Source organism: Thunnus thynnus, chromosome 12 (genome assembly GCF_963924715.1).
Source record: "Thunnus thynnus chromosome 12, fThuThy2.1, whole genome shotgun sequence".
Taxonomy (NCBI): domain Eukaryota; kingdom Metazoa; phylum Chordata; class Actinopteri; order Scombriformes; family Scombridae; genus Thunnus; species Thunnus thynnus.
Window position 1 is genome coordinate 21,256,481 of NC_089528.1, and position 15,647 is coordinate 21,272,127.

At 35.6% G+C, this 15,647-nt stretch overlaps 1 protein-coding gene and 2 long non-coding RNA genes across 6 annotated transcripts in view; 2 read left to right on the forward strand and 1 right to left on the reverse strand.

The window, feature by feature from the left end:
* The window catches only part of myripa (myosin VIIA and Rab interacting protein a), a 31,099-nt gene extending 27,763 nt beyond the window's left edge, over positions 1-3,336 (reverse strand). For 2 of the 4 annotated variants that reach the window (XM_067606290.1, XM_067606287.1), the window contains exons 1-4: positions 3,131-3,335; positions 2,690-2,818; positions 2,484-2,543; positions 940-1,107 (exon numbers count right to left, since the gene is read on the reverse strand). In XM_067606290.1, coding sequence (XP_067462391.1) covers positions 940-1,049 — 110 coding nt within the window. In that variant the 5' untranslated portion in view covers positions 1,050-1,107; positions 2,484-2,543; positions 2,690-2,818; positions 3,131-3,335. Of the gene's footprint in view, positions 1-939; positions 1,108-2,483; positions 2,544-2,689; positions 2,819-3,130 lie in introns of all 4 variants that reach the window. The other 2 variants (XM_067606289.1, XM_067606288.1) reach the window with 2 other exon arrangements.
* Positions 3,337-5,342: 2,006 nt separating this feature from the next.
* LOC137193431 (uncharacterized) lies at positions 5,343-7,126 on the forward strand. Its single transcript, XR_010930822.1, has 3 exons — positions 5,343-5,913; positions 6,159-6,242; positions 6,389-7,126. It is a non-coding gene; the product is annotated as an uncharacterized lncRNA (long non-coding RNA).
* A 6,018-nt stretch (positions 7,127-13,144) lies between these two features.
* Positions 13,145-14,048, forward strand: LOC137193432 (uncharacterized). The gene is made up of 3 exons (XR_010930823.1): positions 13,145-13,326; positions 13,541-13,615; positions 13,800-14,048. It is a non-coding gene; the product is annotated as an uncharacterized lncRNA (long non-coding RNA).
* Positions 14,049-15,647: the final 1,599 nt, after the last annotated feature.

Sequence of the window (15,647 nt, forward strand, 5' to 3'; positions counted from 1 at the left end):
AATATCAACTTCTCAAATACATCCGTATATGTTTGAGCCCAGATGGAAGAACAGACGGCAGTTTATGGGCATGCGTGATGAGTCGCCGTCAGTTCGTTGACAAGGTCGAAAAAAACATTGTAAATGAAGCGTTCAGGGCAGGTTGCAGGCTTTTGACTTGCAGGGAGCATTTCTACATACGTTAACCTCAACTTTTGGAAATTTGACCATGTTAAACATATAAAAATATCAGAAAACCACAAAACAGTAATATGTCCCCTTTAATATGTTGAACATTCAGAAAAAGTTGCCTCTTTACACATCCAGCAGCTGCAGAGCAACATTAGCATTAATTTGGAGATGTATTTAATGTACCTGATGAATTTAAGTCCATTATTTTCTCTTTCCACATTAGACAAAGTCATTTGTTACTGTAAATATATTATTTAGAGCAGCTTTAAACAAAAATCTAATATTAACAATGTTTTTGTTAGACTCTCTTGAACACATGAAGTTTTACTTTCTATGGTTGGACCGTAGACCAACAAACAGGAAGTTGTTTGCATGATGTTGAGAGCATTGGGTGTTCTTCTGTGTTGCTGCTGTTGAAACAGATTAGTTTTAGTGTGTCATCATCAGCCTAATTGATGCAATCGTTTAAGTAACAGCTACCATGCCTCTGTCCTTTTTTGGAGTTTTATATGTGCTAAATATCAGTTGATCTAATAAACTAAATAAAACAATCAGTAAAGTCATTCGAGGAGTTTGAGGTGTTTATCACTCTGTAATCACTTTGAAGTCCAGTAGCTCAAAAACACTTTGACAGGTCACACACACCTCATAATGCAGCTATTATCTGTTTCAGGGCTCAAACTTGTGACCATCTGATTACAAAACAGTCTTTTCTAACCACTGGTCCAATTGTTAATTCTCAAATTCACCAGGTAGCTCAGAACTCACCTGAGTCGCTCCTCCTCTTTCTTGCGTAACCTCATGTCCCTCTGCACCACCTGCAGCACATGCTCCGCCTCGTTGTCCGTCAGGCCCGACAGATCCAACTTCCGGCCCATCGTTGACACACCGTCAGCTGTTGCCCCTCTGACCAACCAATCAGCTTGTTGTTATCATCTTAAAAAAGAGGAAAATGAAATGAATGAATGAAATGCAATTATGTGTGCATGATGCAAGGTAGGCTTATCATATGCTGTGATATGTTTGTAAAGCACTGTGACAAATGCTATATTAATAAACTTTATTAATATTAATGAAGTGAAATCTAAACTTCACTCATGACCTGTGACCTGTAAAAAACACAGTATTTCACTGCAGTACACCTTTGTAAGACAGTGTGGGTATATTAATATAACAATGAACCACATATAAAAGTCTAAACTTCTGTTATCCTGTTAACAAAAGACTATATATGTATGGAAACATAATAATAAAGTTTATTTGTATAACACTTATCAAAACCAGCAGTTACAAGGTCAAAGTAGACATAAAAGGAGCAAAAAGCAGAATAAAAACAACAAATACACACATTCATCCCCACATATATATCATTAAAAACAAATAGAAATCATTAAATCAAGTCAGTAAATTAAGATTATACGACAGCCTTACGATAATGAGTTGTCAGAGGCAACCTAAAGGAAGATACTGAATTTGCAAGTCTGAGAGTCCATATTATATTCCAATAATATAATACTGTCAGAAATATGTCCTTCAGGGTCCTGCTGACTGATGGTAAACCAAACTTTCCTACATTTCTACCCATTTGAACTGAATTACATGCCTTCAACCTGGCAGCTCATACATAAACACCCTCCTATTTAACACTATACAGAACACAACTGTGTCCATAAGCACTTAAAACTCATTTTGACGTCCTTCAAGCCACTTACACAAGTAAATCAGGGGGAATTAACACCGACCTGGATTTCATTTTTCTGCATTAGCATTCCTGAGGATGAAATCTCTCTCTCTCTCTCTCTCTCTCTCTCTCTCTCTCTCTCTCTCTCTCTCTCTCTGTGTGTGTGTGTGTGTGTGTGTGTGTGTGTGTGTGTGTGTCAGACATGAAGTTGAACTTTTCTATGATTGAAGCAGATCAGGGTGTCTGCAGTGAATCCATGTGGATGTGGAGCTCCTGGTTTGAGGAGATTATATTATATCTATAGCGGGAAACTGTTCAGGATTATCAAACTGTGCTCAAGGCAGTAACAACAAAACTGTTTCATCTTACTGTCAACTCGCGATAAGGAGTACTTTTGCAGTTTTTAATCCGGCAGAGCTAATTTTAGTGGGAGGTGGTACAAACTTCTGAGCCATAATATAGTGATACAGTCGCCTATAAATGTATATAATGCAGTTAGACCACTTTATTCATTATGAGTGGTCACAGATACATATTTGCTAAGATATAACAGGAACAGACCTATTTATATTACTGACAATAAATCATATCATAGACTATAATAAAAGAAAATCTTGCTCTAAAGACTTACCGATGTCTGAGTCTGTTGTCGTCGTTGGTTGAAACAATGACCAGCGGTTCACCTTCACAGCTGCAAAAAAGAGCCAAAAAAAACAAAACAAAAAACAAAACAAAACAAAAAACACTTTAAATCCGTTTTGAATTCCTCCTGTGAAATGGCCACTGCTGTTATCAAATCTCTATAAAAGAAAATGATGTTGCCAAAAGTCCTCAAACCTTTCTTTAAAAGTATTTTCCTGTTTATAAAAAAGGTGGATGTGGTCTGAAGACCGCCCCGGCTGCTCTGATCCGTGTGTCCAACAGAAAATCAGGATAAAGCTGGAAGGGTCAACTTCCAGTGTTTCTCTGCTTGGCACAACAAAGTAGGCGACAAATGATGGACATTTGTGTAAACAAGAGAGGGGGATTGTAGCACTATAATGCACATAATGATGATGGTAGTTTTTAAGTGTTATCTTTATGTTTCCAAACAAACAGTATATAGAATCAGGACGCAATCATTCGCCAGGTGCGAGCACATTTACGCGTTCTTCATCTTGATTCCTCTGTCACTGTATCACAATGATAAGCCTAAATAACAATACTAGTGTTTGTGGTTTCTGACTGGACTCATGAACAGAGTCACATGCAGGCAGTTGAGGATAAAATTGTGTTTACTTGGTCTAATCGGACTAGCAGGCATGAATCCGCAAACAGAACCAAAGGGATAAAGGCAGGTTGGCAGGAGTTTGTGAAATCCAAAGCAAGCAGGTAAAACAGGATACAGCCTGGAAAGCTACTAAAAGTCCAGCAGAGAGCGGTGGCTGCAAGGACGCTAGATGGGATAATGAGGAGCAGGTGGGTGCAGCAGGTATGTCGGGAGAGCAGGTGACTTTAACAAGCGCAGTAAACTCGCTGAGGACATCTGGTGGACAGACGGAGAATTACAGTCTGAGTCTGAATAGGATTCTTTTGTTGCAGTTGAAATATTAGCTTGTTAGGTGAGAAAGACGACTAAATACCAAAGACACAGTATTCTTTTGCAGTCCAACTGCCTTTAATAAATCATTAAAGCGTTTGCATACAGGCTCCTGAGCTCTGCAGCAAGAGGAGCCCCTTGAACAGCTCACACAAACATCTTATACTTTCAGCCTCCGTCCAGCACAACCATCAACACAAGCACCTCTTGCGCAGTCACACTCCTGTCTGCAGACATCTGCTTCCTGCAAGATAATCATTAATAATGAGTCATGTCCATCTTGTACAGCTTCCAGTTCTTGCATTTAGTTCCCCTTTTCCAGCAATCACTTCTTAGAATTGGAGTTACCATGTATGATACAATTCAGATAACTTTCCTATTTCTGCTTTTCTGACAGATAAGTTATTCATTTATACACAAACAAGTTGTGAAACATCTCAGGGTCTTAAAGACAAAACTGATCAGTTGATCACACTTCTACACTGGATTAATGATCGTCAAAATATTAATATAATAATACAGTACACTTCTAATGTCATTTTTTCCTCCACACCTTTTTCATGGACATGTTGACATGTCACAGTAGGAAAAGCAGACGTGTCAGTAATAAAATTAACAATGTCTGGATTCCATTTAGCTGCTTCAGTTTCAGAGTTATTTACCCTTTTCACATGTCACAGCAGGAAAAGCACCATGACATGTCAAAATGTCTTCTGTGACAAACACCTTCATGGAAGACATATTCAGGCTAAATACAGTATCAGACTATCATACAGGGATGGCAAAAGCGGAACATTCACACATCATAGTAGGAAAAGCACAGGTACAATGAATGATGGCTGAATTACATTTGGCAGCTTTAGTTTAAAGGTCCTGGTATTGTAGATGCTAGTTCACTGTCACACTGTCATGGCTTTCTGGGACCTTCATTAATGTTATAAGTAACACCTGTTATTTACCTACCATGACAAGTCAAAAGAGAGCATTTCTATCAGTGAAAACACTGAAAAATAATAAAATAAAATAAATAAATCTACTTGCATTTTTTTTTAAAAGTCAGATAAAATGGCATATAATGAACTGTTATATAGTAGCCTAACCCTTCAGACCTTATTTTATACAATTTAGACACTATATAGGCTATCAGGGTTACATAAGCATCACCATCTACTTCCTCTGTAACTTCATATGTCAAAATCTCTTGTCAATAGACCGTTTTCACAGCAGACATTTTAACATATCAAAGAAGGAAAAGCAGAGGTGCAGTTTATAGCATTAATGACGGCTGAATCCCATATAGTTCTTCTAAATTCATGACCCAGATATAATGAATGATGCAGTGAAACTGAGCCATCATTAAAGTTATCAGTGTCACTTGTGTTTGTCCTGGTATGACAAGTGAAAAATGTCAACACCAGGAGCCTGAAACTGCAGCTAAAATGGAATTCAGCCATCAATCATTTTATTATTGACACCTGTGTTTTTCCTACTGTGACGTGAGAAAATTTTCGTCAATGAAAAAAGGCTTCCACACACTTTATACACCCACAGTCTGATCTGTTGGCCACTGAGCAGCACTGAAAGAGCACTTGCGGGCTAAGGCCATTGATGTGTGGAGACATCCATATCTATTTGGTTTTTCATCCACAACCATATTATTAAGTGTTAGTTTGGATATATCAGAGCTTTCATAAAAAATTAGTTTCCCAGTCATATTTACAACTTGGATGTTAACATGAATACTGCTTACAAGTCAGAAACTTGTAGTTATGATAACTCTGGTATTGTATAAAGGCCTACTAGGACTCAAAGCCAGAAATCTGGAGAGACAAGTGCTGCAGTCCAGGACTTGAACTTGCAACTCTGTGCTTCTCTAACCTCTGTCACCACAGAAGCATCATCACAGGAACATCTTCCTTCATGTTCCCTTTCTTCCGGCTGAATGGCTCATCCTGCATAAACTGTGTTTTATATCCTTTTTTAGGAAAATGAGATAGATGTTCTCTCATGATACATTGACTATCATCACTTAAACAATAAATAATTTAACAGAAGTGGGTAACTTAAAGGACATGCTGCTGGTCACAAAAATGGTTATAAAGACAAATCAAATCACATGACAAAAATGAAATACAAAAGAGTTTCAATGTTGTACCTACTGTGTAAGACATTATATTTGGCTTTAAATTAATGTAATTGAAGCAATATATTGTTTCTCTTCCAATAACGAGCACCCATTAATATCTAAGAGGAAGCTGTTGTTGCCTCCTGTTTGTCCACATGGAAACGGTTTGTTGTCAGTGAGTATATGAAGACCTCTGTGTTTCACAGCTGTATCAAACTCTTCAATTCATCAGCCATGGACAAAAGTGTGCTACTGGTGCTGTTGTGTCTGCAGGCTTTCCTGCTCATCACAGCCTTCACTTCTACAGATGCAGCCGCTCCGGTGAAAGATGATCAACAACAAAAGTCTCTTGATCTGGTAAGAAGATCCACTGCTGGTTATACTGACTTTCTTATGTTGTAAAATCCTTAATTCACAAGGTGTTTTCTTATTGGAGTGTTTAGTTGTGAATTTCAAATATGTTGCTGCAAAACAAAAGGTTTTAGTTCCTTTTCAATTTGCAGTATTTATATTGTTAATTAGAAGATTACAAGTGTAACAAGTATGTTGAAACAGTGGAAGAAGGTTGTCTGAAATAATGCGTTCCTCTTATTTTGTTACAGGAAGGAGCTGCGGAAAAAGGAATTAGAGAGTTAATAATTTGGACCAAGAGAGGCTATGTGGGAAGAATGAGAGGATGTCCTGCAGTAAGAATAAACTTGCGTTATGTCTGTAACAAAGAGTTCAGTATTGAAAAGTGAATGCTTGTTGGTACAAGAGTTTGTTGTTACTTAAATCACAACATCATACTCTCTCTCTCTCTCTCTCTCTCTCTCTCTCTCCCACTGATTAGCCCCGCGAATCTCAGTAGAAGATCGGATTACATCTAAAAGGGACAAACAGCACGTCAACATGAGGGAAGCAAGTTGATTTCACTTGTGCACTCAACAAAAGTTCAAAACAAGTGTTTTAGGATCTGCCATACTATGTTGAGAAGTGGAAATGATAAACTGTATGTTGTTCTGCTTATGCAATGTACAATCATTTACTGGACACACAATACAAATTGTTTATTTACAAAATATAGATTTCAAATCAGACATTGTGTGTTTTGTATGACTAGATGACACACTATCCAGTATCAACCAGAGACCTGACACAGACGCTGTCACTGACTCTGATACTCATTTTAATACCAAAGACTGTACAGATCAAGAAAGATATAAGTAATTAATATAACCATAAGTAATGGTACAAAATAAAGTGAGTACAACAGCATTTGGAGATGAATACAGAAAAAAAAACATAGAGTGGTACTCATTTTTAGTCTTCTTCCATTTATCTGAGCAATGTCTTTTATGTTGTAGTGCACATGTTTGATGCTCTATGTTAATATGATTTATCACAGAAACAGTTTTGGATTTATTTTGGTCCATGATGAGGTTTTGTTGTTTATCTTGTCTGCCATGTCCTTTAGTTATCAGTGAGCCAGTGGTTTGTTTACTAGATGTATGATAAATTAAATTACAAGAAAAATGTGAATTTACTTGATTTTGCACAGATTGACTTGCCTGGGTCGCTCGTTTCCCGACTCGTGCACAGAGTTTGACTGAATGTTGATCTACATTCATCACTTTAAATAGAAAAAGATTGAATAAAATTTTTCTTAACTCACTTTTTATCACTGCACTGGTGTTTTAATTATTAAAGACAATGCAAAAGAAGACCAGGCCCCCTGAGCCAGTAGCACTAGCTGTCTGTACATTTCACCTATTGATAACATAAGTGTATACTAGGTGAAAATGTGAAGATTTTAAATAACATTTCACAAAAATAACACAGCAAAATTACTTAAATTATAAAACAGAACAAACAGAATTATGTTCTAACTCTGCAGCTTTATGGAGGTTTGTCATGAGTTTTAGCTCATTGCTAAGCTGTCCAGCTGCAACTTTACTGTTTTGGATCACTCTCACTGATCTAAAGCGTCGTTGTCAAGCATGTCAGGAAGCTGTTTTCTGAGAAAAAGCTCTAAAAACCCACTGTACACTACCTGCTCAGCACCAAACTGCAAACAGACACAGCTCGTGACCATCAGGTGAACATAGTTGAGCATTTAGCAGCTAAAGAGCCTGATAGAAACCAAAAAAAGAGCTAAAAGAGAGTGAATGTTGGACTTACATTCGCCTGATGGCCAGACAAAAATGTCTGTAACTGCTGGATGTGTAAATAAGTAACTATTTAAATTTGTCATGTCAATTTAAAAGGTAGCTTGTGTCAATGTTTTGTTCACAGCTTGTTTCCACTGCGACCAAGTCGACAGATCTGTATTTGCAGATTTAAATTCCTATATTTAGTTCCCTATATTTCCATAGGCCCCAAAATCTGGTAGTTCATTTGTTAATGTTGATTATAAAATCAAAGCAGAGTAGAGGAGGTCTCACTCGATGTACTGTATAGACTTCATTTTTTAAAATATGATAAAGACCTGTATACAAACCTGATCAGGTACACAAAAAGGTTGATTTTGTGAGCTATATCAATACAATATTCTCTAACTGAGAGGTTGCAGAATATCATGAAGTTTATGTAAGTTCAAGAAAAAAAGTTATTTCTTTGGACAGCTACGGAAATATTTTAATTGATATAATCTGGAGATGTCCAACGAGGGACTGCAGAGGAAGTAAGCAGATACATCAGTTAAATACTTTAGAAGTCATTGCTATGATTAAATTGAACTTGTACTTAAACAAACCATTTCAAATTGCGCATTTGCATTATCTAACATCTGTTTGCCTCCCCTTTCTCTACATGAAAGTGGTTGGTTGTCAGTGAGTATATAAAGATCTGTGTGTTTTATAGATTTATCAAACTTTTTAGTTCTGCAGCCATGGACAGAGGTGTGCTGCTGGTCCTGTTGTGTCTGCAGGTTTTCCTGCTCATCACAGCCTTCACTTCTACAGATGCAGCCACTCTGGTGAGAGATTATCAACAACCTCCTAATCTGGTAAGATTAATTGACTGTAAAGAGCTTCTTATATTGTAAGAAGGTCCTTGATTCATGGTCTTCTCTCATTTAACTGTTTAGGTCTAAATAGAAAACATGTTGTTGGATACAAATGAAATACTTTAGTTTAGTACCAACCAGTAGGTGAAAGGGAGAAGTTACAGGGAATAAGGAGGCAACACATTTGCGTTTCTAAGAGATGAGCAGGACTAGCTTCTTTTCTACTGGAGTTTAAAATAAGTTTTGAGCTCATCATCATCACACTATTGTTCCCCAGTATTTTTTAAAATCATTTTGAAAAAGTACATAAACTTTTGTAGTTATAGCTATAACAGTCCACCTTTCTTCCTAGGCTTAGAGTGATGATTTATCCACCAGCAACAATATTTTACACTGTAGTAATAATAATAAGAAGAAGTGCAGTTTTAAACATTTTTGTAAGTGTCAGTATATCATCATTTTAAAATAAGTGATACCATAACTAATTTGATTGCAATATTGTCACTGTTACCCTGTTTGCCCCATTTTTCCTGTTTGGTTACCCAGTAACAATATTACTGCACCCAGTAATTATCAAAAAGGTACTTAAAAATACATATAGTGTAATTTACATCACTGTTAACACACATTTCTTACACTCTTATTCTCTGACCTCTTGTCTACTTTCTTTGGACTTGCATATACAGTAGATACTCGGCAAGTATGTTATTGATACCCCATATGTGATAAATAATTACACTGTGTGGCCTTTAATCAAAACCGTTACCCAAAGATTTTGTTCTTTTTGAATTTGCAATTTGGGGTTCATCACTGCTTTGGGAAATGACAACTAAAATTTGTTATAGATGGACAGAAGACATAACCATCACAGAGACAGATTTGGAAGAAGACCCAATTCCGACTGTAGTTGGAGACCAGGATCAAGTGGAGGGGCTGCTCTGAGGGTAAGACCAAACTTCACCAATTTAACGTCTTTTTCATCTTATAAAACGTAACTGAACCTCCCAGAATCTACGTCTCAAAAATCACTGTCAGATTTCAACATTTTAATTTGAGGAAGTTTTATCACTCATTAGTTCTGAAAACTGCAGGGTTGTCATGTGTTTATTCTGATATATTATTTCTCAATTAATCTGCTGCTGCTTATCAACTGCTCTGTCTCTGTTACAGCCTAATCCAAATTCTTCAAACCCGCCTCCTCCTCCTCCTCCTCCTCCTCCTCCTCCTTCCAGGTAAGAGATTTTCTCTCACATGAACACAAATATACCCCACATGCTTGATTAAAAGACAAAGTTACAATCTATTATAATTATGAAAAGAGGGAGCAAAATATATTTTTTAATCAAGCAGCAAGTTTTAGAAAAGTGTGTAAGAGCAGAAAGCTTGATGGGCTTCGCAAACTTCAGTTTATAACATCTTTGTTTCTTTGCTTTTTTTCACTCTCTATCTCGGCCTCCAGACCAGACAGAAGGTCCAATGGATGGATGGAAGGATCGGGTGACTGATTGATTACTGATTGATATTGTACTTATTAAGCTACTTCCACAGAAGGGAATTCTGGTGATCCTGTGATTGCCAGATCACACTCAAATTGTGCTGTTCATTGTAAAATATGTTGTCTTTTTCTCCTTTTTCCCTTCTAAATTGTCAGTTAATGCAAAGTCCACTGGTGTTTATATACTGTGTATTATGCTCAAGTACTATTTTTGCTTGGCTAAATTTACAAGAGTCAATACTGAGTAATAAAGAATCACTCCTGTACTGAATAATGTGCTCACATTGTCTTACGGTATGTGTTACATACCATTTATTTTTTTACATATCACAATAAAAAGCATCACTGATTAAAAACAACACCAGCAATTTGTGTTTTACCTGTACACCATTTCTGTTTGAAAATGAGCTTTGTTCATTGCATTAATGTTCTTTTCAATGACAACAATCAACTTGTTAAACTTCTCATTTTCCCAACAGATCTGTGCCTAAGCGATGACTATGATCGTAATTATGCATCCCTAAACTGATAAAGGCGGGTAATTTTTTAACTTCAAATTAATGTATAGCTTGTCTATAGACTTATCTATAAACATTCTTTGCAAAATAAAGAAGCTAACCATGGCTTTACTTAGAGCCTGATTGATGAAGGTTTTTTGAGGCTGAAGCAGATATTGATATTTGAAAGCATTTAAAAAATCTGATAACAATACAACAGTAATACAGTAATACATTTTCCTGTAAACCTCTATCATAAATCTTCATCATTTTTGATGAGTCCTTTACATCTGCTATTAAAGAGTATTAAACAACATGAGTACTGAGTGGGATATTTTCTAAAATTTTATAACCTGACAGTAAATGTATGAGTAAATTGCACACTTACTACAATTTACAGAAAATGTTAAAAGTATATTGAAGCAAAAGAAGAAAATGATTTTCTGTGTGAAACGTTGCATCACAGATGGTGAGAGGGGCCATAGACAACAGAAAAAGAAGACAAATATGTAAACTTTTTGTAATTTTTGCGAAAAAATAATGAGGTTATTTCTTTGGTCAAATTGCTTGGTGATGCAAGTACTCTGATTCCATCACCCTGAAAGGAGGTCAGATCTTTGAAAAAGTGCAGAGGAATTAAGTAACTTCAGTTACCTCAGTCCATCTCACGCAACACATACCACATATTAGCATGCAAGTTCACTGTTACACCATATTGTTGATATTATTTATTGATATTATTTCTCTAACAGGCATCCAACAAGTACATTTGCTAAATGCACCAAAATTAAAAACAACATAGTAATTTTTTAGTCAACATTTATTAGCTCCAAAAATAAGAGTCCAGTTAAGAGTCCATTTTAGTTGTCTACATATACACAGAGAATATATCTACTTTATTTTTGCACATATTTACTCTCATATCTCAGGTGAACCCTGTTCTGTTCTTATGTGACTTTTTCTGCATATCCAACTTTTACCTGATGGTGGTGGGATTTCTACCTACAACTGATTATCTCTTACATCGATGCAATGAAAATAATACTTGTGTAAAATGTGGCTCAGAGGAGGCGACATTAGTACATTGTATGTGGAACTGCCAGAAGTTGCAAATCTTTTGGGTAAAAACAACACAGATCTTATCAGATATTGTTTCCTTACCATTACCTACAGCATCTGCCCTGTCTTTGCATCCTGGGTCTTAATCCTGATGACATATAATTGTCAAAATCTAAAGCAAAAATGATCAGTCTTTGTTTTCTACACTGTAGAAAACAGACTGGCTTCCAGTCTATTATCTGTTTGTGATTAAAAGTAAAAAAAAAACAAACAAATTAAGTTGGGGAAAAATAAAGAATTGTTTGTGTAAAGCACCATTTACAAAAACGAATGCATTTCTGCATAATTTTCCTCTCGCTGTAAAGCACCATTTACAAAAACGAATGCATTTCTGCATAATTTTCCTCTCGCTGTTTCTACACTGTAGAAAACAAAAGCTGATCATTTTTAAAGCGCAATACAGTATTTATTCTGTAGAACCTACACGATAAAAACTGTATTGCACTTTAATGGAAAAAAACTGAAGTACCATCTGTTACTCAATGGCTAAAAAGCTTCTCAAGCTGCCTGGCCATGAAAAAGCTCACATATGCTGCAAAGGACCATTACAAACATTACAAATAATATGAGGACGCTTTATGCATTTGACTTTGTACTTTCTGATGAACTGATGAAGAAATGTAGTTTATGTATGACAGCATTTTTTCTTTTTTTGTTTGTTTTTGTTTTGATTCCTTGTTTTTCCTATTTTGTTTTAGTTTTTATGTCTTTATTGTATATGTAACGAAAAATATAAAAACCAACAAATATATTCATGCAAAACAACAACAACAACAACAACAAAAAACCGACTTATTATCTACTTCATTTATACAATATTACATACATTTGGTGTCCCTGGAAACTGTAAAAAGGATGTTGTTATGCTTTTCTTTTGAAGCTTTATGGAAAGCACATTGTTACTGAAACAGCTCATGGAATAAAGTCATTTTAAAATGGTTTTCAAGTTCTTATACTGTTTGTTACCTAAAGTTTTCCAAGTAATTGGTTTCACACATTCACACAAAAGGCTGCCCAGTTGACTTTTAGCTTTATGTCATCTTAATTTCTGTACAGTTTATATTGTTTAAATTTATAATGATTCATGATTCATTCATGAATTCATACAATTTATAATCATTCATTTATTGCAATTTGCACCTCCCTTTGTTACACATGTATATTGTTTCTATCTTTGCTTTATTTGAATGTGTTAATTTAAATGTGCATAAATATTGTAATCCTCACTCAATTTTTATGATTAAAGGCATTTTTTTCAGAACCTCACTTTAAAGTCGGGATAATAATGTGTAATTTTCCTCACTGATGAATGTAAGGTGTTCTTTGACATCACAGCTTTCAGCTCTAAAGTAATGTGGAAATATACTGACCATATTTCCTTGAGAGATGATGTAATTGAGACTGTTTCCTCCTTTGTAAAACTCCAATAATATGATATCTTTGTGAATGTTTGGCACAGTAGATTTCTTTCATGGAAGTGGTTTGTTGTCAGTGAGTATATAAAGACCTGTTTGTTTCACAGCTGGATCAAACTCTTCAGTTCATCAGCCATGGACAAAAGTGTGCTGCTGGTCCTGTTGTGTCTGCAGGCTTTCCTGCTCATCACAGCCTTCTCTTCTACAGATGCAGCCGCTCTGGTGAAAGATGATCAACAACCAAAGCCTCTTGATCTGGTAAGAAGATCCTCTGACTGATCCTTAATTCACGTGGTGTTTTCTTATTTTATTGGTTAGTTGTAAATGTCAAACATGTTGCTGTAAAACAAAAGGTTTTTGTGTAAATGTGCAGTAAATCTTTTATTGATTAAGAGATTACAAGTTTAACAAGTATGGCGAAACAACGGAAGAAGGTTGTCTTAAATAATGTGTTCTTCTCATTTTGTTACAGGAAAAAGAAATTGGAAAGTTAATAATTCGGACCAAGAGAAGCTGTAGGAGAAATCCAGGAGGATGTAGGCGTCCTGTAAGAATAAACTTGTCTTACTTGAAGTTAATTTCTCCTCTGTCTGTCTTGCAATATATTCAGAAGCTACATTTTATCACAAAGTGTTAATATTGAAAAGTGGATGATCGTTGTTAAAAGAGTTGGTTGGCTTGTTGTTGTTACTTAAATAACAACAGTACTCTCTCTCTCTCCCTCTGTTTAGCCCCCCAGGCTTCCTGAGGACACCAAATTACATCAATAGTAAACGAAGAACAACCTAACATGATGGAAGCAAGTCGATCTCACTTGTGCACTCGAATAACAAGTTCAAAACAAGCTTTTTAAGAACTGCCATGCTATGTTGATGAGTGAAAATGATAAACTGTATGTTGTTCTACTTATGTAATATGCAATAATTTACTGGGCTCACAATACAAATCATTTATTTACAAAATAAAGATTTCAAATCAGATATTGTGTGTTTTGTATGACTGGATGATGAATAAATCTTTAACAGCAGAGGATTCTCCGTTCACTGTATCAATTACAGACCTGTCACAGTCATTTTTAATACCAAATAAGACTGTACAGATAACTGTAAAGTAATGGTACAAAATAATGTGTATCGACATATTAAAGTATTTGGAGATGAATACAGAACAGAAACATAGTGTGGTACTCATTTTTAGTTTTGGATTTATTTTGGCACATGTTGAGGTTTGGTTGTTTTTCTAAATAGTGAGATTATCTGCTATGTGAACACAAATATACCCCACATGCTTGATTACAAGACATAAAGTAAAAATATATTAGTTAAGAAAAGAGGCAGTTGCGAAATTTTACAAAATTTGTACAATCAAGCAGCAGGATTTAGAAAAAAAAAACATTAATGTTTATGGGCCTAGTATTTTTTCTGATGGTAAAAATTAAAACAGTTTAGCACCGTTATGATTGTAAACTGCAATATTTGCTGCGTAAGAACAGAAATCTTGACTGGTAGCAACAGTAACTCAAAGGGACAGGCTTAGCAAACCTCACTTGGTAAGCTGTCTTTTATAATCACCTGTCTTTCTTTTCTTTCTTTCACTCTCTCTGTCTCCAGACAGAAGGTCAGGTGGATGGATGGATCGGGTGATTGATTGATTATTGATTCATATTGTACTTATTAATGGATATGGCTGGCAAATTTTTATATTTTTCTTATTGTTATCAAATCTCATGTGCAGAGCCAAACCAACAATGAACTGATCCTACTTACAAGTATTGTGTGTGTATCCCAAGCCTGATATATTGCATTCCTCTGTGCTGCAGACCTCCGCTGTTGACCAAAAACTATAAAAAACTATAAAAACAATATTTCTGCCAATGGCTACATTCCCTAGTGTCAATACTGAGTGACAATCACTCTTTCCTGAATACTATGCTCACTTTGCCTCACGGTATGCTACACTAAAGTTTCTTTTTTATGTTGAAAAATAGTTGAAAAATAACCTAACAACAAATATAGCTGTACATTTTAAACACTACACTTTACAGAAAATGTCAAAAGTATATTGAAACAATAGAAGATGTTTTTTTGTATGAAATGTTGCATCATAGATGGAAGAAGGGACTGTAGACAACAGATTTTTTGTGAGGCTTTGATTACACCACCCGAAAATGTGGTAAGATCACTGAACAAGTGAAAACGAATTAAGTAACTTCAGTTACCTCAGTCCACCTCACGCAACACATACTATCATGTAAGTTCACAGTTACAACAGATATTATTTCACTAACAGTGATCCAACAACTACATAATGTTGCTAAATGCACTAAAGTCACCTTCAGCAACAACATAATGTAGTCATTGTAGCACTGATTAATATAATTCTATAGTTCCAAGTAAACAGTCCATTTTAACTTTATTTTTCACAAATATTTACACTCTAGTGAAGATGAACCCTGTTCTGTTCTTTTGTGGCCTTTTCTGCATACCCAACTTTTACCTGATAGGGGTTTTTATCTACTTCATACGGAAGATTTCATACATTTGGTGTCCCTGGAAGATATAAAAAGGATGTTGTCATGT